Genomic DNA, 20962 nt, shown 5'->3' with positions numbered 1-20962 from the left:
AGAGAGAGAGATGATAGATAGAGATAGAGATATAGATATAGATAGATAGAGATAGATAGATAGATATAGATAGATAGATAGAGATAGAGATAGAGATAGATAGATAGAGATAGATAGACAGATAGACAGAGATAGATGGATGGATAGATAGATAGATAGATAGATAGATAGATAGATAGATAGATAGATAGATAGATAGATAGATAGATAGATAGATAGATAGATAGAGATAGATAGAGGATAGAGAGATAGAGATAGATAGAGATTGATAGAGGAGAGAAAGAGAGAGAGAGAGAGAGAGAGCTTGAGCTTGATGAGATTTGAACTGCCAAATTTCAGGCAGCCGGCAACCAGCAGAAGTAGCCTGCTGTACTGCACTCTAACCACTGCGCCACCACATAGATGATATTGATAGATAGATAAGTTAGATACGATAGACAGATATAGATGTGATAGAAGATCAATAGACAGGTAGAGATGATAGAAAGATAGAGATATGATAGAGAGATAGCAATAGCACTTAGACTTATATATCGCTTCACAGTGCTTTACAGCCCTCGCTAAGCAGTTTGCAGTCAGTCTCTTGCCCCAAAACAATCTGGGTCCTTGTTTTATCCACCTCGGAAGGACGGAAAGCTGAGTCAACCTTGAGCCTGGTGAAATTCGATCTGCCAAATTGCAGGCAGCCAGCAGTTAGCAGATGCAGCCCTGCAGTACTTCACTCTAACCACTGTGCCACCACATAGATGAGATAGATAGATAGATAGATAGATAGATAGATAGATAGATAGATAGATAGATAGATGATAGATAGATAGATAGATAGATAGATAGATAGATAGATGATAGATAGATAGATAAGTTAGATAAGTTAAGTAAGTTAGAGAGATATAGATATGATAGTGATATGATAGATAGCAATAGCACTTAGACTTACACACTGCTTCACAGTGCTTTACAGCCCTCTCTAAGTGGTTTACAGAGTCAGCCTGTTGCCCCCAACAATCTGGGTCCTCATTTTACTGACCTCGAAAGGACAGAAGGCTGAGTCAACCTTGACCCTGGTGGGATTCGAACTGCCAAATAGCAGGCAGCCGGCTGCCAGCAGAAGCAGCCCTGCAGTACTGCCCTCTAACCACTGTGCCACCACGGTTCAACGTCCGTAATAGGTGCCTTGGGTGCAATCCTGAAACATCTGGAGCAGCATCGGCATTGACAAAATCCCCATCGGTCAATTGCAAATGGCAGCTTTGCTCGGAACCGCTGACATCCTGGGAGGTGATCATAGGGAACCGGCTCCTGTTTAACGATGGTTTGCAGCGTCCTGGAGTCACGCGATCCCCTTTGGCGAACTTCCAACAAGCCGACTCAACGGGCCGTGTGACTGTCGTCACAACTTCCGCGATTCACTTAACGAGGGCGCCAAGAAAGGTTGCACAATGGCTGGCTGGAGAATGCTAAGGGTTAGAGGAGACGTGATAGCAGCCTTCCAATATTTGTGGGGCTGCCCCAAAGGAGAAGGGGGTCAAGCTATTCTCCAAAGCACCTCAAGGCAGGACAAGAGGTAACGGGTGGAAACTAACGAAGGAGAGAAGCAACTTAGAATTAAGGAGAAATTTCCCTACAGTGAAGACAATTAACCAGTGGAACTACTTGCCTCCAGAAGTTGTGGGTGCTCCAACGCTGGAGGTTTTAAAGAGATTGGACATTCGTTTGTCTGAAATGATGTAGTTTCCTGCCTGAGAAGGAGGTTGGACTAGAAGACCTCAAAAGTCCCTTCCAGCTATTCTATTCTGTTCCTGTTCTAATTTTGTTGTTTCTATTCTATTCTGCTATTCTATTCTTTTATTAAATTCTATTCTGTTGTTCTCTTCTATTTCTCTTCTCTTCTCTTCTCTTCTCTTCTCTTCTCTCCTCTCCTCTCCTCTCCTCTCCTATATAATTTCTACCTTCTATTTTTTTCCCCCTTCAGGGCTCCTTAGCATCCAGGATCCCCAAAGACCAAGGCTTTGGGCATATCTTGGAACAAGTCTACGCTGCCCTCCAACACAGCAGCTGACGAAGCCTCCCTTCGAACTCAGGGGACTCAGGCAGAGGTCGCAAACCTGGATCGAGGCAGGGTTTGAATCCAGAACCGCAAGCCCCGACGTGCATCGGGGAAAGGAAAAAAAAAAAGACCGGGTCAAAGTGGATCCCCTTTTCCCCCCCAATGTTTGAAGTCATCCATTTTGGGGGCTCAAGCCTTTGGCTGGGAAAGCGGGAGAAAGTACCCTCCCACCCCGGATGTGTTAGCAAGTAGGTCAGTGCGCCCATTTTACAGATAGGCAAGTCGTGAGCGTCAGTAACGTAATTTTTTTTGGGGGGGGGGAGGTCAGCGTGCAGAAATTTAGTTTGCCAATAGGACCATTAGGAACTTACGTTTTCTACAGCATTTAAGCAGAGATGTAGCTTGCCTTTGCCAGCTTGCTTGGAAATACTGTGTTTGGCTAGGAAAATATTGTGTCTTTTGAGCAAACGGGCCCAGAGTTGTGGCAACATGGGCGGCGGATCCATTTGAATAAATAAATAAAATAAATAATAATCTGAAATAGGACAAGCTGAGGGTGAAGCAAGGGAGGAAGCGACCAAGATCCTCTTAGAATGGGTAATGGAAGAAAAATTTTTTTTAAAAAATGTCCAAAATCCCATTCTTAAAAGAGGGAAAAATATATATATATATTGGTACCCAAGTTTGTCCTCTGGTTTGACGGAAGGAAAGGGAGGTTCATATCGAAGAGATGCTGGGTTGAATCATTCTTTTCCTGTTTTAAGCTTTCTCTCCCAAAAAGGGGGGTTTTTGCTGCAGAAGGAAGCCCTTCGTAGACCCCCCCAAAACACAAAATGATAAAAAGATGGGAATACTTCTGGGATGGCCAAAATGGGAAGAATTACAAATTGTCCACCTGCCGAGTGTGAGCTCAGGCCCTAAAAATGGTCTTTGCTCACCTGGGAAAGGTGTAAACTACAACGACGGCTTGAAAATATAAACATGTCACTTGATCCGCCAACGGATGGGTTCGCATCTCAGGGTTGAACCGTGGTATTTTCTGAGTTTGGGTTGTCCTTTTTGCAGACGTTTTGTGACCCAGCGAGGTAACATCATCAGGGCTAGAAGGGGGTGGGGTTTGTAGAGGAGGAGGATGCAGAGGGGGGGAAGAAAGAGAAGGAAGAGAACAAGGAGGACGACTGTGGGGTCCTTGGTGCTCTCTGAGCTTGGTTGTTTTCTTGCAGACCTTTCATCACCCAACTAGGTAACATCATCAGGGCTAAAAGGAAGTGGAGGAGGAAGGAATTTGATGTCTTTGGTGCTCTCTGTGCTTAGGTTTTTTTTTTTCCTTGAAGACGTTTCATGACCCTACTAGGTAACGTCACCAGTGATAGAAGGGAATGTGCGCTTTGCTGTTTGTTTACATACTAATGGCTTGCCGCTGCCAACTCGAACAAGCAAGCAATAAACGACTGCCTACTCAAGCAACTATAAAATAAAACAATATTCTCACCAACGCTGACAGCACAATTCAATTGTATATAAACAAATCCCACTCTCCCTTCTAGCACTGATGATGTTACCTAGTTGGGTAATGAAACGTCTCCAAGAAAACCACCAAACTCAGGGAGCACCAAGGACCACATAGTCCTCCTCCTCTCTGCAAACCCTTCTGGCATTGATGATGTTACCTAGTTGGGTAATGAAACGTCTCCAAGAAAACCACCAAACTGAGGGAACACCAAGGACCCCCACAACTGATAAATTATTGGTGAATGCAATTGATGAGGAGGGGGCTTTTCTCTTCCAGAAGATTTGCAAGAGCAAAAGGAGTAGAGAGGAGCTCTTTAGGCCTCAAAATAAGTCAGAACGCCGCTTTCAACCATTTAATACTTTTCGTTTTTATTTTCAAGGATACAAGTTTTATTGTCTTTAATTCCAGAACAAAAATAAATGCATAAACAAGAAAAGGGTTGGTTGGTTTTTACCCCCCCGCCCCCCAATAAAATTGTCCAGACTAAGAAAATACAAAGGACGGTTTTCATTCCATCTGAAGGAAGAGATGCCAGCACGCAGCCACGACGTTCAAACGGATTAGATATTTACAAAATGCTTATTCTTTTTCTCCCCCCTTGTCCCACTCCCAGTTCGGTGTTAAGATATATATTTTATTTTTCTTGTTTTCTTCAAGTGGTCCAGATGGGCAGAGGGATAACAGAAGGCAGAGAATAATGTGAAGAGAGGAATTTACAAGACCGGTTTAAAAAAAAATAGGAGAAAATAAAAACAAAACAGCACGAGGAGGCAGTTGTACGGAGATTACACCGAGTTAAGAGGGAAGGGAATAAAAAAAATATAGAAGCAATTTAAACAGTTAAAACGGGCTTCTCCAAACTTGGGCCGTTTTAAGGCACGTGGATTTCAACTCCCAGAATTCCTCAGGCAGCCATGTTTGATTTGAAGGACAAGATGGCTTCCTCCGCTTGGGCGAAGGAGGTGGAGTACGAAGATCCCTCTCTAGGATTTCCATCCTGGAGGATGAATTAGGGGTCCAGGCACCCCACAAGTCTATGGCCCCCATGGTCGGACGATGGGATCTTCATGTCCCAGGACTGTAGAGGCTGGTGCCGCTTATGGACTGAGCTCTCCATGCTGGCTGGGGAATTCTGGGAGTTGAAGTCCACGAGTCTTCCAAGGGCCCAAGCTTGGAGACCCCTGAACAAGACCCTTAGCCCTGCTGGACGCACTCTTGAGCATGGAGGAGAGGCTAATTTTTAACACAAAATAAATCCATTTATACGTTCAGGACTGTACGCAGCCACGTTAACTGGTCCCGGGGTGGAGAAGGCAGAAGAAAGATAGCTGGAATTGATCATGCTGGGAAGCCAGGAAGAATGATCCCATATAAAGAATTGGTTTTATTGATTTCTCTGCAACCCCCAACCCACCTGCCCCCCATTAAATTCCTCTTTCAACACTGGCCCATCCCTTAGTAAGCTGGGTTCAAATTTCTACAAAGGATAAAAGCTCTTTTTGGGGGGAAAGAGAGGCAGGGGGACATTCATTGTTTAATCAGGAAATGAGAAAATTCAAATACAACCCTTCCCTCACAGCTGCAAACCCACCAACCCTTTCAAAAATGGGGGGCTGGATGAAAAGGACCGGGGACGACTCCCACTCCCCCAAATTAAGTGCCTTTAGAAAAAATTGTGGGGAGCCACTGGGTTGGTGGGTGGGAGCCACGGCTTTTGCAACCCACCCTATTCACCCCACAGCCACAACCCTCTGGAAGGAAACGTAGAAAAACTAGCCTCTGTGGAATTTAGCCCAGCTGCCCGCAGCGAGAAAGCACAAAAACCACGTTTTAATTGCCAGGAGAGTGAAAAAGTTGGGAATATATCCCCCCAAATAATCCGGTAGGATGTAGGTCCCGGGGAGAAAGGAAGTTTAATCTCCCAGTTTAATCCTGAATTTTTAAGGCAGTGTTTTTCAAGCTTGGCCCCTTTAAGAAAGGTAGACTACAATCCCCAGAATTCCCTAGCTGGGGAATTCTGGGAATTGAAGTCCAGCCCTCTTAAAGTGGCCACGGTTGAAAAACACTATTTCAAGGCCTCCAAATCAGCCCCAGCTTTCTCTTCAAGCCACGGATGCAGGCCCGTTTTTGCCGTGGGGGCTCAGCCCCTCCGTTACCCACAAGCCCCCAGTTTCTTTGGCAGAAGCTGGGACAGGCCCCCAAAGTGCTTCCTGGTTTTTTTGTGTGTCGTTTTTTGTCTGTAGTGTAGGCAGATTCGTTGGGGAGTTAACCTGAGCAGCTCAAAAGACAGGAAGCAGAGAACAGATGCGCCCACTGAGGATCTAATGCGGGGCCCTTCAAGATGGCGGCGGGTGGTGGAAAGGTTTGAGGTGGCTTCCTCTACGTGCGTGAAGGAGGTGGGGTGTGCGTTAAGTTTGCATCTTGTGGAACCCAATTATGGACCCAGGCATCCCATAAGTCTCTGGTCCCGTGGTCGGAAGGCGGATCTTCCCGACCCAGGGACTGTATAGAGGTTGGTGTTCGCCAAAAAGTATGGTCCAAGTTGGGCCATCGAGACTCAAAACACTGAAGAAACGTCAGATCCGAGTCCTTCCGATCACCCACCATTTTGGACACTCGACTGACAATTCCAGGAAATCGATTGGTGATTTCTGGGCGTGGTGGTCAGACCTATGTGGGAAGGTCATTGGTGGTCAACCTGCTTCAGCAGAAGCTCAAGGAGAACTTGGACAAGGAGAAGGGCCCTGGTGGTGGCGGTGGAGGAGCCCATCCTGTGGAAAGGCAGGCGGCGGGTTTCCTTATCAAAGGTGACGCAAGGCTTGGAGCTAGCACAAACAAACACACACACACACACACAGAGAACACACAATCCCCATTGACCTCAATTCTCTACACCAGCCACCATTTTCCTTGGTGGTCCTGGAGATGTTCCGAAACCCACGAGGAGGACACAGCTGAACCAGTATGGAGAAGAGGAGCACCTTACACCCAACGGAAGCAGTTTTACGGCCTCTTTGTGCTTCTTAGAACGCCCCCCCCATCCTGTCACACCCCCAAAGGGGTCTAGCCGCCCGGCTTGACTACCGCCTCCGGGACCGGCCCTTGGCACCCTTCCCCCCCCTCCCCCCCCAAAATAGCTTCCCACCCCCAACCCCGAAGGGGGGAAAATTAGTGTCAGGTACATCCCTGGAATGTAAGGAAGGAACAACTCCATCCCCGGGCGTTGCGTTGGTCAGCCGGGAAGGGAGGAAGAGGAAGAGGAGGAGGAGGAGGAGGGAGGAGGATGGAAGAACCACGGAGAAAGGCCGCCAGCCATTTTCACTGAGGTAGTGGAACGAGGACCTCCACGTAGTTGAGAGGGAAGAAGCCCGACTGGCCGTGGATCATGCCCTCGTACCAATTCTCGTCGATTTGGTTGGTCAGCGTGATGATATCGCCTTCTTTGAAGCCCAGCTCGCCGTCGTTCTCCGGCTCGAAGTCGTACAGCGCCTTGCAGCACGGCTGGTCCAGGTGTGGGGCTGGAGGGTTGGGTGGGGGGAAGAGGAAAGGAGGAGAGGTTAGCCGACAGGTGCCCTTCCATCCACGGGCTTCCATCGACATCCCCAACCACAGCGACAAGCCGTTGGCTGTCAAAGCGCACGGAATGCTGGGACTTGTAGTTCAATGGGGGGGGGGTGATTTTAAGAAATTTGAAACATACTTGAATGAATGTATGAATAAATAACTAAATAAAAGATGGCTGATTTCAGATCTATGAAATATAATTGAATGAGTGAATGAATGTAAGAATGTATGAATAAATAAATAAATGAGGGGTGATTTAAGAAATCTGAAACACACTTGAATGAATGAATGAATAAACAAATAAATAAATGGGTGATTTAAGATATATGAAATATAATTGAACTGAGTGAATGAATGTATAAATAAATGGTGATTTAAGAAATTTGAAAGATACTTGAATGAATGTATGAATAAATAACTAAATAAAAGATGGCTGATTTCAGATCTATGAAATATAATTGAATGAGTGAATGAATGTAAGAATGTATGAATAAATAAATAAATGATGGGTGATTTAAGAAATCTGAAACACACTTGAATGAATGAATGAATAAATAAATACATGGGTGATTTAAGAAGTAGGAAATATAATTGAATGAATGAATGATGGGCGATTTAAGAAGTATGCTTGAATGAATGAATAATGAATAAATGGGTGATTTAAGAAGTAGGAAATATAATTGAGTGAATGAATGGTGGGTGATTTAAGAAGTATGCTTGAATGAATGAATGAATGAATGAATGAATGAATAAATGGGTGATTTAAGAAGTAGGAAATATAATTGAGTGAATGAATGGTGGGTGATTTAAGAAGTATGCTTGAATGAATGAATGAATGAATGAATGAATGAATGGATAAATAAATGGGTGATTTAAGAAGTAGGAAATATAATTGAGTGAATGAATGATGGGTGATTTAAGAAGTATGAATGAATGAATGAGTGAATGAATGAATGAATAAATGGATGATTTAAGAAGTAGGAAATATAATTGAATGAATGAATGATGGGTGATTTAAGAAGTATGCTTGAATGAATGAATGAATGAATGAATGAATGAATGAATGAATGAAAAATACTCGATTCTGCTGGCAGGCCATGTCCCTGAACAAAAGAAACAAAATGACCTAGGGCCACCCTAAAATGCTCCTAGCCATGGATCATATGCAGGAAAATAAACCAAGTTCCGAGAAGAACCTAACTGTTCCACCCAGTGCTACGGTTCTCTCCGAAGAGCCTCTGTTGTGGCCATAAGCGGGGGTGGGATTCGGACCGGTTTGAGCGGACTGGAGGTTAAATTTGCATCTGGTTTGCCGAACCAGTAGTTGCCCACCCTGCCCCTCCTCTCCCAGGAGTTTTGAATGCAGGTGAGGTTCTGGGAGGACGAAAAACAAGCAGAACCGGAAGTTCCGGAAGTCCGGAAATGGGCCTGTTTCCAGCTTCTGGAGGCCCTCTGGACAGAGGTGAGGATTCAAATTTTTTCACAACTGGTTCTCTGGGTGTGGCTTAGTTGGTGGGCGTGGCTTGGTAGTCATGTGACTGGCTGGGTGTGGCCAACTCAACATCCCTCACATCGAGGCACGCATCTCCTCGCCTGGCCCCTCCTCGCCTGGCCCCTCTGTGACTGTGGGGATGCTGCGACGGTCGTAAGTGTGAAAAAGGGTCATAAGTCACTTTCTTCGGTGCCATTGTAACTTTGAATGGTCACTCCACACAAGCAAAGGACCAGCAAAGGAAGCGGGGAAAAACTCCAGAGACGTTCCAGAGACAGGAAGTCTACTCCTGCCAAGAATGGAATAAAGGTTAACAGACAGTTTCTGTAAGCAACACCAGAATGTTTCCTTCCTGCGTTCCTTACAGGATTAGTCCAGTAAAAATTTCTTCTAACAACCGGTTCTCTGAACTGCTTAGAATGTTAACAACCGGTTCTAGCGAACCTGTAGAATCCCACCCCTGCCTCCAGAACCCGGCCATTTTTGCCCTCCTGGAGACCCAAGGGAAGCCTGGTAGGCCACGCCCATCCAGCAACCGGGCAGAGAACTGGTTGCTGGGTTTTTTTTGAATCCAACCCCTGGCCATAAGGACTAGAAACCTGAGTCCTTTCGAGGCCCCGAGCATTAGCTAAGACCGATGGACACACAACCACAGCACACAGAAAGCCGCAGCTCCGGGTCACGTAGCAGGGAATGGGACCGCGGAGAAGGGGGGAATCGAGGGAGGCGGTCACATGCATCCATGCTTGAAAGGGGGGAAGAGAGGGGAGGGGAGAATAGGGGAAAGCCGAAATTTTGAGGCGGGGGGGAGGGGAGAAGCACTCACAAAATATCCTGCTGGGGGTCCGGGATGGTTTTTCGGATCGGAAGGAAGAGGAAGCTGCTTGCAAAAAAAAAAAAAGAGAAACAAACACACATGGAATAGGAGCAAAACGAAACGAAACAAAAACGACACGCTCACTCCCTCGCAGCCGTTCTGACACAAAAGACCTGCGCAGGCGACGACTCGAAACACACGAGGTAGTCCTCGACTTACAGATATTCGTTTAGTGACCGTTCGGATTGAAAATGGCACACACACACACCCAAAAAAAGACACGCTTAGAACGGCGTTTTACGCTTGGAAATTTCAACTTCGTACAGGTCGTCTTTTGAAGGATTTTTTTGCGTTTTTGAAGCTTGGCTCGAGGCGTATGGTTTCATTCGGGCGATCGCCGGAATCCTGACATAGGACTTATGGTCCTGCGATCAAAATCAGGAGGCTTGGCCACTGACTCATATTTATGACGTTCCTGGGGTGTGTGTGTGTGTCTCCTTTGGCGACCTTCTGACGAGCCAAGTCAACGGGGGAAGCCGGGTTCAACTTAACCACCGCGTTACTCGCTTAACCACCGCAGCTTAATGACCGCGGCGGGAAAGGTCGTAAAATTGGGGTGGGGGGGTGGGGAAGTCACTTGACGACTGTCTTGCTTAGCAAACGGAGGCTTGGGGGGCTTGCGGTCGTAAGTCGAGGACTGCCTTGCCTAGGGGAGGAGAGGAATGCTGCTCCGTGGGGCGAGGCGGAAAAGCAGAAACAGCAACGGTGCCTTAGGAGGGGTGAGGGCGAACCTAACGAATCCCTCCCGTTCCCCCATAAACGGGAAGATCCCAGTAACCTGGGAAATGCCGTCGTATCTCAAGGACTCCCTTTTACATTATTGTTTCCTGCCTTAAAAAACAGGCAAAATATTTCAGCGATAGAATGGACCGCTGAAAATGGGAAAAAAAGATAAATTCTGCTTGGGACGCGGTTGAGGGGGTCAGGTTCTCCGTCCCTCCCTCCCCCTTTCAATTAATTTGGGGATAACCTTGAGGGGCGCCTGGAGATTATCTAGCCTGACTACTTGCTCAAGACAAGGGACTTCAGGGACAGAAATTCCGTATGTCTTTATGCCGGGCAGGTGGTTTTATGTTTTTTTTTAACGTTCATCCCACCTCTATTAGGATTAGAAGTAATTCAAGGTAGCGAACATATCTAATGTTCCATGGCACAACAATCTTGCGAGGTGGATTGGGCTGAGAGGGAGTGGCTGGCCCAAAGTCACCCAGGCAGCTCTCATGTCTAAGGCGGGATTAGAATTCACCATCTCCCAGTGATTGGCCCAAAGTCACTCAGCCGGCTTTCCTGCCTAAGGCGGGACTAGAACTCACCATCTCCCAGTGATTGGCCCAAAGTCACTCAGCCGGCTTTCCTGCCTAAGGCGGGACTAGAACTCACCATCTCCGGTGATTGGCCCAAAGACACCCAGCCGCCTTTCCTGCCTAAGGTGGGACTAGAACTCACCATCTCCCGGTGATTGGCCCACAGTCACCAATTAGCTTTCATGCCTAAGGAGGGACTAGAACTCCCCATCTCCTGGTGATTGGCCCAAAGTCACCCAGCTGGCTTTCATGCCTAAGGAGGGACTAGAACTCCCCATCTCCTGGTTATTGGCCCAAAGTCACCCAGCTGGCTTTCATGCCTAAGGAGGGACTAGAACTCCCCATCTCCTGGTTATTGGCCCAAAGTCACCCAGCTGCTTTCCTGCCTAAGGCGGGACTAGAACTCACCATCTCCTAGTGATTGGCCCAAAGTCACCCAGCTGGCTTTCATCCCTAAAGAGGGACTAGAACTCCCAGTCTACAGGTGATTGGCCAAAGTCACCCAGCTGGTTTTCACCTCTAAGGCAGAACTAGAACTCACTATATCCTGGTGATTGGCCTCAAGTCACCCAGCCGCCTTTCCTGCCTAAGGCGGGACTAGAACTCACCGTCTCCTGGTTATTGGCCCAAAGTCACCCAGCTGGCTTTCATGCCTAAGGAGGGACTAGAACTCCCCATCTCCTGGTTTCTAATCCTGTGCCTTCCCCACTGGACCAATCTAGCTCAAATGCTCCTGCGGTTAAAACTGAACATCGACATCCACATGGATCTCTTGGAGGAGGAAGAGCAGTAAACGAACTTTGCTTTTCACACCACCACCTCCAATTCACAGGTGCTCCCCCAGAAGTGCAGGGGAGCCCCCAAACCCCGGGCTTTTAAGAACCAGACCAGTAGGCGTCTTATAATTCAAAATGGGTTCCCGCTAAGCTCGAAAGGCCATTCACAAAATGGGATAAACACACCCACGCACTGTTTTAAAATTCATTTTAGTCGTTGCGGCGAGCTTTCGGTCAGTGTCCGGCCAGGCCTTACCGGAGACTTTGGGCGCTGGGTTGCAGGAAAACCCGCCGTTGGACTGATCCAAGGTCTCTCCGAATTCGTAGGATTCCCTGGGCTTCGGTTTATATTCTCGCTTGGGGCGTGAAGAAGCATCTCGCACCCTGGGAACCGGAGGTAAAAGAACCACAACAGACTGTCAGTCGGAATACCAGAATATTTTACCACCTGGGATTCGTTTTTACAAATGATTGGACAATAAAGGCAATAATTAAAAGCTGGAAGAATACCACTATATAAAAGTCAATATTTGTTGTGGTCTGCCAGCGGTCAGCGGAGCTGGCGGCAGACTCGGAGAGTGAGGAGGTTAGGGAGGGACATGGGCCGGCCCTGGAGTCCGGGGAAGGCTCGGACGAGGGCTCTGCATCGGAGGCAGAGATGGGGCCAGGGCCGTCTGACAGTTATCAGCTGCCTTTGGAGTTGGACATCAGTGAGGTAGAAGAACAGCTGGAGCCTGTTCCCAGGGTGCGCATGCACAGGGCTGCCAGAAGAAAGGAACAGGTAAGGAACAAGGGTTGACTGGAGAGTAAAGGCACAGGTGGACGTTGAATGGCCCCTCTCGTAGGGAATAAAAGAGGCAGAAGACAATTAGTTCAGTTCATTAGGGTGAAGATCTTTTCCTGACTTCTTGCCAAGTGATTGCTGCTACAGTGTGGTGCTTGGAAGATATCGGCGTGGCAACTCTGCAAGCCTGATAAAGGTCTATAGTTGTGAACTCTCTGGAAAGACCGTTTCCAGGGACTTTGCTGGCAGAGGAATTCCGTTTAACCTAAATAAAAGCGGTTTTATCAGGACGAGGAGTCGGCTTCGTGATCTTGGGAAGCCTATTGTTGTTATTATTATCGATATTATGTATATAAATTGACCCAGGCAATACACTGTTTAAGCACTCACATATGTTTTCAAAAAGGACAAATAAAATGTATATATTAAAAAAACAAGATACAAGTTAGCATTTCATTGTTAATAAATAAAAGTAAATTCAAGGCATATTTCAACTAACAAAATGCCGGCAATACATTTTGAAATAAGAATTCTAATTTATCTATTTGTAATGGTATATATAATAATATATAATAAATATAATAAATATATATATAATAATATATATAATAAAGATTCTCCTGATTTGTTTAACGACCGCGTGATTTAGTTCACAACTGCAGTGACTTGCCTTGAACGACAGTCGTTAAAAAAAGGGCCATAAAAAAAAATCAAGCGTGTGTCACTTAACAACCGCAACAGAAATTCATACATTACCTTTTTCAGCCCTGTGTTAACCTCCCGCAGTCGCTAAGCAAACGGTCGTATGTCGAGGAACTACCTTTGAGAAAGCCTAGCCCCCACCCTGTCCCCAGTCCCCAGCTGACCTGCGTTTCAGCTTCTCGGCCAACTCGTCCAGAATCTGCACGGCTTGTTTGTGGTAGTCGAGTTGTGCATCCACCAGAGCAGAAAGCTGGCTGACTTGCTCGATCTGTAGCCAAGATAAAAGAGGATTCCAATCACGGTTTGTTGAACTAGCCACAATGATCTTTCCACCTTTGCTGCACCACTGTCGTGCCCCTGTTGGAATCTGATGCCGAGGGGAAGGTCGAGTAGCTGACAGGGAGTGGGAGTGTGGAAGAAACTGGGGAAGGGTACAGTCCGGCTGGGCATTCAAAGGAAGACCCAGGCCCACCCCCTCTTCATGCTAGGGCACGCAGGGAGGAACGCAGAAGGGAGCAACGTGGGTTGCGTGGTTTAGGGGGGAGGAAAAGGCCCTGATCCCCTTTCATTAGCTGCAGCTGGGAAGACTGTTTAAAAGGGCAAACTGCGCACCACAAACTTGCTGGAAGCAAAGCGTGAAATTATTCTGGTTTGTCGAGTCTTATCTGAGTTTTAGCGTCCTCCCAACTGTGTGAGTTTCATTATTTTTTGACGTCTGCAATTCCTTATCCTGCCCTGTCTCGTTAATTGCTGCAGCAAGTGGTTTGTGTTGTTTTTTAATTTTATAATTTAAATGTACTTTGAGTTCGGACAGAATATCTTCCCTTTAAAAATTGTTCTTGGGAGAGTATTTTTTCTCCAGCCGATGATAACTGGACATTGTGGGGGCCAAGTTGGAGGTATTAAAGGGACTTTCCCTATTTTTGTGACTTTGTTGCTTTTGTGCCGGGTCATCACAGCCACCTTTAATCCTTTCCAAACGGGACTGGGCCATTTAGTGTTCACAGATACCAGAAGAAGGTAAATGTAAAGGTTCCCCTCGCCCATGGCGTGCTAGTCGTTCCCGGCTCTTGGGGGGCGGTGCTCCTCTCCATTACAAAACCGAAGAACCAGCGCTGTCCGAAGACGTCTCCGTGGTCATGTGGCCGGCATGACTAAACACCGAAGGCGCACGGAAGGCTGTTCCCTTCCCACCAAAGGGGTCCCTATTTTTCTACTTGCATTTTTTTACATGCTTTCGAACTGCTAGGTTGGGAGAAGCTGGGACAAGTCACGGGAGCTCGCTCCGTGACGCGGCGCTAGGGATTCGAACTGCCGAACTGCCGGCCTTTCTGGTCGACAAGGGCAGCGTCTTAGCCACTGAGCCACTGTTGATACCGGAATAGGAGTATCCTAATTAAGAGCTTCCCCCTCTCCTCCTCCCCCGTTTAGGCCTGACTTTAGCGTAGGGGTGTCCAATCGTGGCAATTTTAGATTCTGTGGACTTCAACTCCCAGAATTCCCTAGCCTGGGAATTCTAAGGATAGAATGGAATGGAATACAATAGAATAGAACAGAAAATATGGAATGGAATGGAATGTCTATTTTGTGCGTGCTGATGATTAACCCCCAGAAGACATGAAAATTTTGCCTGTAAATTTTGTTGGTTGAGCTAAATTTGTGTTTACGGGTAGTCTTTCGACTTACGACCACAACCGAGCCCAAAATTTATTAAAATAAATTGTTTTTTTTTAAATTTTTCTTACAAGCATCTATCTCACGTATTCGAAACTATATTTATTCTCATACCTGTATCTTGTAAGCGATTGACAAATCAAACAAATACTAAATACTAAAATCTCCATTGCTGAGTGAAGTGACGTCGTGAAGTGAACGTTGCTCCCATTTTGTGACCCTTTCTTGCCCCAGTTGTTAAGTGAATTGCTGCACTGGTTAAATTAGTAACACGGTGGAGTGAATCTGGCTTCCCCTTTGATTTTAGAATAGAACAATGGAGTTGGAAGGGACCTTGGAGGTCCTCTAGTCCAACCCTCTGCCTAGGCAGGAAACCCTACACCACTTCAGACCAATGGTTATCCAGTCTCTTCCTTAAAAACTTCCAGTGTTGGAGAATTCACAACTTCTGGTGGCAAGCTGTTCCACGGGTTAATTGTCCTCACTGTCAGGACTGTCATTGTCCTTAGTTCTAAGTGGCTTCTCTCCATGATTAGTTTCCCACCCGTCGAGGTATTGGAACAAGGCTGGCTAGAGGAACTCTGGGAGTTGAAGTCCACAAGTCTTAAAGTTGGCAAGTTTGAGGAGGCCTGCCTGGTCTAGGATTTTGACACGGGACAACTTGCGCTTCAAACTCTTTCCCTTCTCGGTCTCAAAGGCGCACAACTTACGTCGGTCTCGAGAAGATTGTGCATGCTCGTCTCGGCCACTTCCTTGGACTCCTCAAACTTTTCCAAAGCTTGTCGCAATTCTTCGTCAGGAATTTTCCCTTGGCGTTTCTTTTTGTAGTCGAAGTCCAAACGTCGCCCTTCTAGCTTTTTCAGGTGGTGCTTTTTTGGGTGGGGGGAGAGGAAAAGAGGAGAAAAAGAGGAGTAAATGGTTAAAAAAAACAAAACAAAACAGTAGAGATGGGGTACGCTCAGCTTTTCCAAGTTAAAACTACTTTCGATTGGAAATTCTTCCCCCCCGCCCCAGTTCAAACGGTGGTTAGCAAGCACTGGTTAAATTGGAGAATATATCCTCCTGCAGTGAGCTGGATCGGTCGTGCAACGAAACGACTCTGCAAATGAGGTCATTTTGTTCAAGTAATTACATCGGCATGATATTGTGTAAGTCATAAATTTACACAATATTATACAGATACAGGTAGTCCACGACTTGCAGTCACAACTGAGTCATATTTTTTTTTGTTGCTAAGCGAAATGAGACCTTTGTCGGGTGAGCTTTGCTTCATTTTACACCCTTTCTTGCCCGTGGTTATTAAGTGAATTGCCGCAGTTGTTAAATTAGCGACACGGTTGTTAAGTGAATCAGGATTATTCCTTTGACTGTGCTTTTGTGACCCATGACCCTTTTTCACACTTACGACCATCGCTGCAATCCCTCCTTCCTTTCTTCCTTCCTTCTTTTCTTCCTACCTACCTTCCTTCCTTTCCTTCCCTCCTTTCTTTCTGTCCTTTCCTTCCTTTCTTCCTTCCTTCCCTCTCTTCTTTCCTTACTTTTTTCCTACCTTCCTTCCTTCCTTTCCTTCTTTCCTTCCCTCCTTTCTTTCTGTCTTTTCCTTCCTTCCTTCTTTCCTTCCTTCCTTCCTACCTTCCTTCCCTTCTTTCCTTACTTTCTTCCTACCTTCCTTCCTTTCCTTCTTTCCTTCCCTCCTTTCTTTCTGTCCTTTCCTTCCTTCCTTCCTTCCTTCCTTCCTTCCTTCCTTCCTTCCTTCCTTCCTTCCTTCCTTCTTTCAATCCCAGGACACTGCAACTGTCATAAATAGGAGACAGTTCCCAAATGTCTTAATTTTGATCATGTGACCCTGGGGATGCAGCGATGGTCGTAAGTGTGAAAAAGGGTCATAAGACACTTTTTTAAAAAAAGCCATAGTAACTTCAAACCAAATGAAATAATGTAAGTCAAGGACCACCTGTACTGCAAATGCTCTCCACTGAATAAGGGTGTCATGCAATAAACGCCCGTCACAAGAAGACGAACAGCTGACAGAGAGCAGGGGGCGTGGCTCCGTTGGCTGTGGAGGAAACTGGGGAAGGGCAAAGTCAGGCAATGTAATATAAAATTAAATCAGAATAGATTTTAATGCTTCTGACTAATCAATTCGGGATATAGATAGAACCACATAAACCAATCGGACGACCTAAACCAAAGCCAGTTTGTAAGGCCTTCCTGTAAATCAGCCATGTCCCTTTTAAGACGGGTGGACTTCAACTCCCAGAATACCCCTGCCACCAATCCTGGCTGTGGTATTCTGGGAGTTGAAGGCCACCCTTCTTAAAAGGGCTACGGTTGTGCCATCACGGTGGGACCCCACAAGATCTCTTATTCCCTTCAAGGACAAGGATAAAAAAAAAAAAACACCCTCAGGAGATTACCTGGATCTCTTTCAAGTCCTTGTCGCACAAATTCTGAAGGGGATCGATGAAGTTCTGCTTGACCTCGATGTCCAGAGAATCCTTCACTTCGGCCAGGCGCTTCATAGATTCGCCGGCGTCCAGCAGGGCGTCGCCTTTATCCGACGGGAGAAAAGAGAAGATCCGTTGGGAATTGGGAGGAGAAGGGAACAGGATCGACTGATCCTTATGAGCAATATTCACGCCTCAAGAGATTTCTGACCCGGCCTACGAACTATGAGGAGCATTGCAGACAAGCAGATAATCAGGGAAGGATTAATCCTGGATCCCTCTGGTCAGAAGGATCAGGAAGGATCTATGAGAAGATCTAAAGAAGAGATGCACTGTTGGAAACACTGGATTAGATGATCTGAAAAATCCTTACATTCTAAGATTCTTTAAAAAAAAAAATTCACATGTTATTTTGCCTAGACAGGAAGTCAGGCCTTGAACAAGTTTGCCAGACCTAGATAAATATAATTATATATATATATATATATATATATCAAAAAGCAAAAAAGCCCTCATGCATCATCACAAAATCTTCAGAACCGTAAAGCTTACAAACTTGAAACTTGGCACATATGTTCTTCTTGGCTTCTAGGTGCTCACTAAGAAAGGATTTGTCAAAAAGACCATCAGAGCACTAGTATTTCCTATATTATTATTATTATTAACACGCTCTGATGCTAAAGAGTTCTACTCCCCCTCCCCACCTGAAAAGAAATCTCTTCCAAAGGCAAAACACAAGCAGACGATCTTCAGTTTTAGTTTCACAGCACCAGGCAGCTTTAGTACAGAACAGTTGAGCTAAGCCACGCCCAGGCTCCCTGCTCACACAACAAATACTGTTTCACTTTCCAAACAGCCCTCAACTCTCTCACGCACTGACAGGACGCTAGCCAGATGAATACAGAGGGATGTTGGTGGGCAGAGGCAGAATTTTATTTTCCTCCCCAAAAAACTAAGCCCGACCACATAGTTATCCAGCTAGTCCTGCATAAGGAGACGTCAAGAGAAGAAGAATGGGCCTACATATAATAATCTCTCTTCTCCACAACGGAGGATTCTAGTTTTCTTTTCTCCCGTTTTCCTCGGCTGATATTTATAAATGAATTTAAAAATCATGATTTAAAACAGACCCAGACAATCGGAGTTCCACAAAAGCCCTTTGGCTGTGACTCTGGAAGCCCTCCAAAGTGGCCGTGAAATTGTGAAGTGTTGAACCACTTAAGGAATCACCCGACTAACCGCAGTTCAAATTATGATTTAATGCATATCTCATTCATTATTTTAAAGGCAACCCAATGCCATTTTTGATCACCCCCAGCCCCTTATCCTGGGCCTATTTTTGGGGGCGGGGCTGGAGGGGATATCGTCCTTAGCACATCGTTCCAAAATTCGATATGCTTCTGAAAGTCCCACCACATCTGGACCACATCAGCTGACCTGGCACCAACAAGCCCTGTGGAAGCCAGCAACACAGGCTGGAATGTCTGTCTCACTGTTTTGCGGAAGGTATCCAAGTGTTACAGGCCAGGATTCACAGTGTGTGTCTCTTCAACTGAAACCAGCTTTAAGTACGCTTGGAAGGCGTTTTTCAGAGCAAGCAAGGAAGGAGGGAGGGAAAACGGAGAAAGGAAGAAAGGAAAACAGAGAAACAAAGGAAGAGGGAGGGAAAAAAGTGAAAGGAAGGAAGGAGGGAGGGAGGAAAAATAGAGAAAGGAAGGAAGGAGGGAGAGAGGGAAAACAGAGACAGGAAGGGAGGGAGAGGAGGAAAATAGAAAAAAGGGAGAGAGGGAAGAAGGAAGGAGAGAAAGAAGTGAGTAAGGGAGCAAGGAAGAAAGGGAAGGAGGAAGAGAGTGGAAGAGGTAGAGGTGGTAGCCCTTTGAGCACTGGATGAAATGACATTTCACTTTAATATACAGTATGATGATTAGTGTACATCCAAAGTGACAATAAAGTTATTCTATCTTTAACCACTGAGCCATTGCACCTCCTATATAAATATATTTTATCTCTCTCCCTCCCCCCCTCTCTCTTATCTATCTATCTATCTATCTATCTATCTATCTATCTATCTGTCTATCTAATCTTTCTATCCATCTTTATCTATCTGTCTATCATCTATCTATCATATCTTTCATATCTATCTAATCTATCTATCCATCTTTATCTATCTATCATCTATCTATCATCTTTCATATCTATCTATCTATCTATCTATCTATCTATCTATCTATCTATCTATCTATCTTATACTTTCTATCCATCTTTATCTATCTATCTATCTATCTATCTATCTATCTATCTATCTATCTATCTATCTATCTATCTATCTATCTACCATGTTTCTCCAACAATACGGCCTCCACCAATAGGAAGCCCCACCATGTTTTAGTGGCATAAAATCAAATTAAGCCCCTCCCCGCAAATTAAGGCCCATATTAAACATGTGAAATTGGGGGGGGGGGGAATGGCGGGCGGGGAGGGCTTGCCGTTAGGAAGTACTTTTGTTGCATGCCCGGATATGGTGCTGCCTGCGTTGGTGGGGCACTTCATATCGGGAGACCTTCTGCCACCGTTGCTTTCCCTTCTCCCTTGCTGCCGCGGCGTTAGAGCAACGCCACGGCATTTGGCGCAGCCACGTGCGGCCAGCCAGGGCTCCTCCCTGCAACCGGAGCCCTGAGGGGACACTCGGCTTCAGGCGCTCCTGTCGCCGCCTTGCCTTTGCCTTCAAAGGTAAAGCGAATTATTTTAAAAACGACACCCTACTGCAACAAAGCCTCCCCTGCCCGAGAGGGCAGCCCAACCCCACGTGGGGAGGCGAATCTCCTGGGGCTGCAGCACAGGATCGGCCCACCTCGGGAGAAGCGCCCAGCCGCCATCCCTGCCTGGCTCCGGGCAAAGCGCGAAGAGCTTTGCCTGGGGCGCCCAGCGCAGCTGACAGGCGGGCCCTCCTGCCCGGCAGCAGAACTCTCGCCAAGGCAGCGAGCGCCTCCCCGCCGGGCCCTCCGCTCATCCCGCCAGGGCCGCGCCGGAGGTGTGCGGGCTGGGCAGAGCTGGGAAAGCGAGCCATGGGTGCTGTCTGTCTGTCTGTCTGTCTGTCTGTCTGTATCTATCTATCTATCTATCATCTGTCTGTCTGTCTGTCTCTCTATCTATCTATCTATCTATCTATCAATCATCTATCATATTTATCATATTTATCTATCTACCTATCATATCTATCTATCTATCTATCTATCTATCTATCTATCTATCATCTGTCTGTCTATCTATCTATCTATCTATCTATCTATCTATCTATCTATCTATCTATCTATCTATCTATCTATCTATCTATCTATCTATCTATTTTTATTATCTATCTATCTATATCTATCTATCTATCATCTATCTATCTATCATATTTATCATATCTATCTATCTATCTATCTATCTATCTATCTATCATATTTATCCTATCTATCTATCTATCTATCTATCTATCTATCTATCTATCTATCTATCTATCTATCTATCTATCTATCATATTTATCATATCTATCTATCTATCATCTGTCTATCTATCTATCTATCTATCTATCTATCTATCTATCTATCTATCTATCAATCATCTATCATATTTATCATATTTATCTATCTATCTATCTATCTATCTATCTATCTATCTATCTATCTATCGTCTGTCTGTCTATCTATCTATCTATCTATCTATCTATCTATCTATCTATCATCTATCTATCTATCTATCTATCTATCTATCTATCTATCATATTTATCCTATCTAT

The 20962-nt window shown here is 45.7% G+C and overlaps 2 protein-coding genes across 4 annotated transcripts in view; one reads left to right on the top strand and one right to left on the bottom strand.

The window, feature by feature from the left end:
* The window catches only part of MPND (MPN domain containing), a 28083-nt gene extending 24087 nt beyond the window's left edge, over positions 1-3996 (top strand). The window contains exon 13 of the mRNA XM_087922638.1: positions 1973-3996. Coding sequence (XP_087778764.1) covers positions 1973-2059 — 87 coding nt within the window. The 3' untranslated portion in view covers positions 2060-3996. The remainder of the gene's footprint in view (positions 1-1972) is intronic.
* Positions 3997-4021: 25 nt separating this feature from the next.
* Positions 4022-20962, bottom strand: part of SH3GL1 (SH3 domain containing GRB2 like 1, endophilin A2) — a 78453-nt gene continuing 61512 nt past the window's right edge. Inside the window, exons 5-10 of one of the 3 annotated variants that reach the window (XM_026720342.2) lie at positions 17151-17284; positions 15444-15602; positions 13224-13327; positions 11830-11957; positions 9443-9499; positions 4022-7078 (exon numbers count right to left, since the gene is read on the bottom strand). In XM_026720342.2, coding sequence (XP_026576127.1) covers positions 6879-7078; positions 9443-9499; positions 11830-11957; positions 13224-13327; positions 15444-15602; positions 17151-17284 — 782 coding nt within the window. In that variant the 3' untranslated portion in view covers positions 4022-6878. The remainder of the gene's footprint in view (positions 7079-9442; positions 9500-11829; positions 11958-13223; positions 13328-15443; positions 15603-17150; positions 17285-20962) is intronic. The other 2 variants (XM_026720343.2, XM_026720344.2) reach the window with 2 other exon arrangements.

This window comes from Pseudonaja textilis, chromosome 1 (genome assembly GCF_049901715.1).
Source record: "Pseudonaja textilis isolate UNSWEBS1 chromosome 1, rPseTex1.2, whole genome shotgun sequence".
Taxonomy (NCBI): domain Eukaryota; kingdom Metazoa; phylum Chordata; class Lepidosauria; order Squamata; family Elapidae; genus Pseudonaja; species Pseudonaja textilis.
The sequence above is the reverse complement of the archived record's forward strand: the minus strand, read 5'-3'. Positions and strand labels throughout refer to the sequence as shown.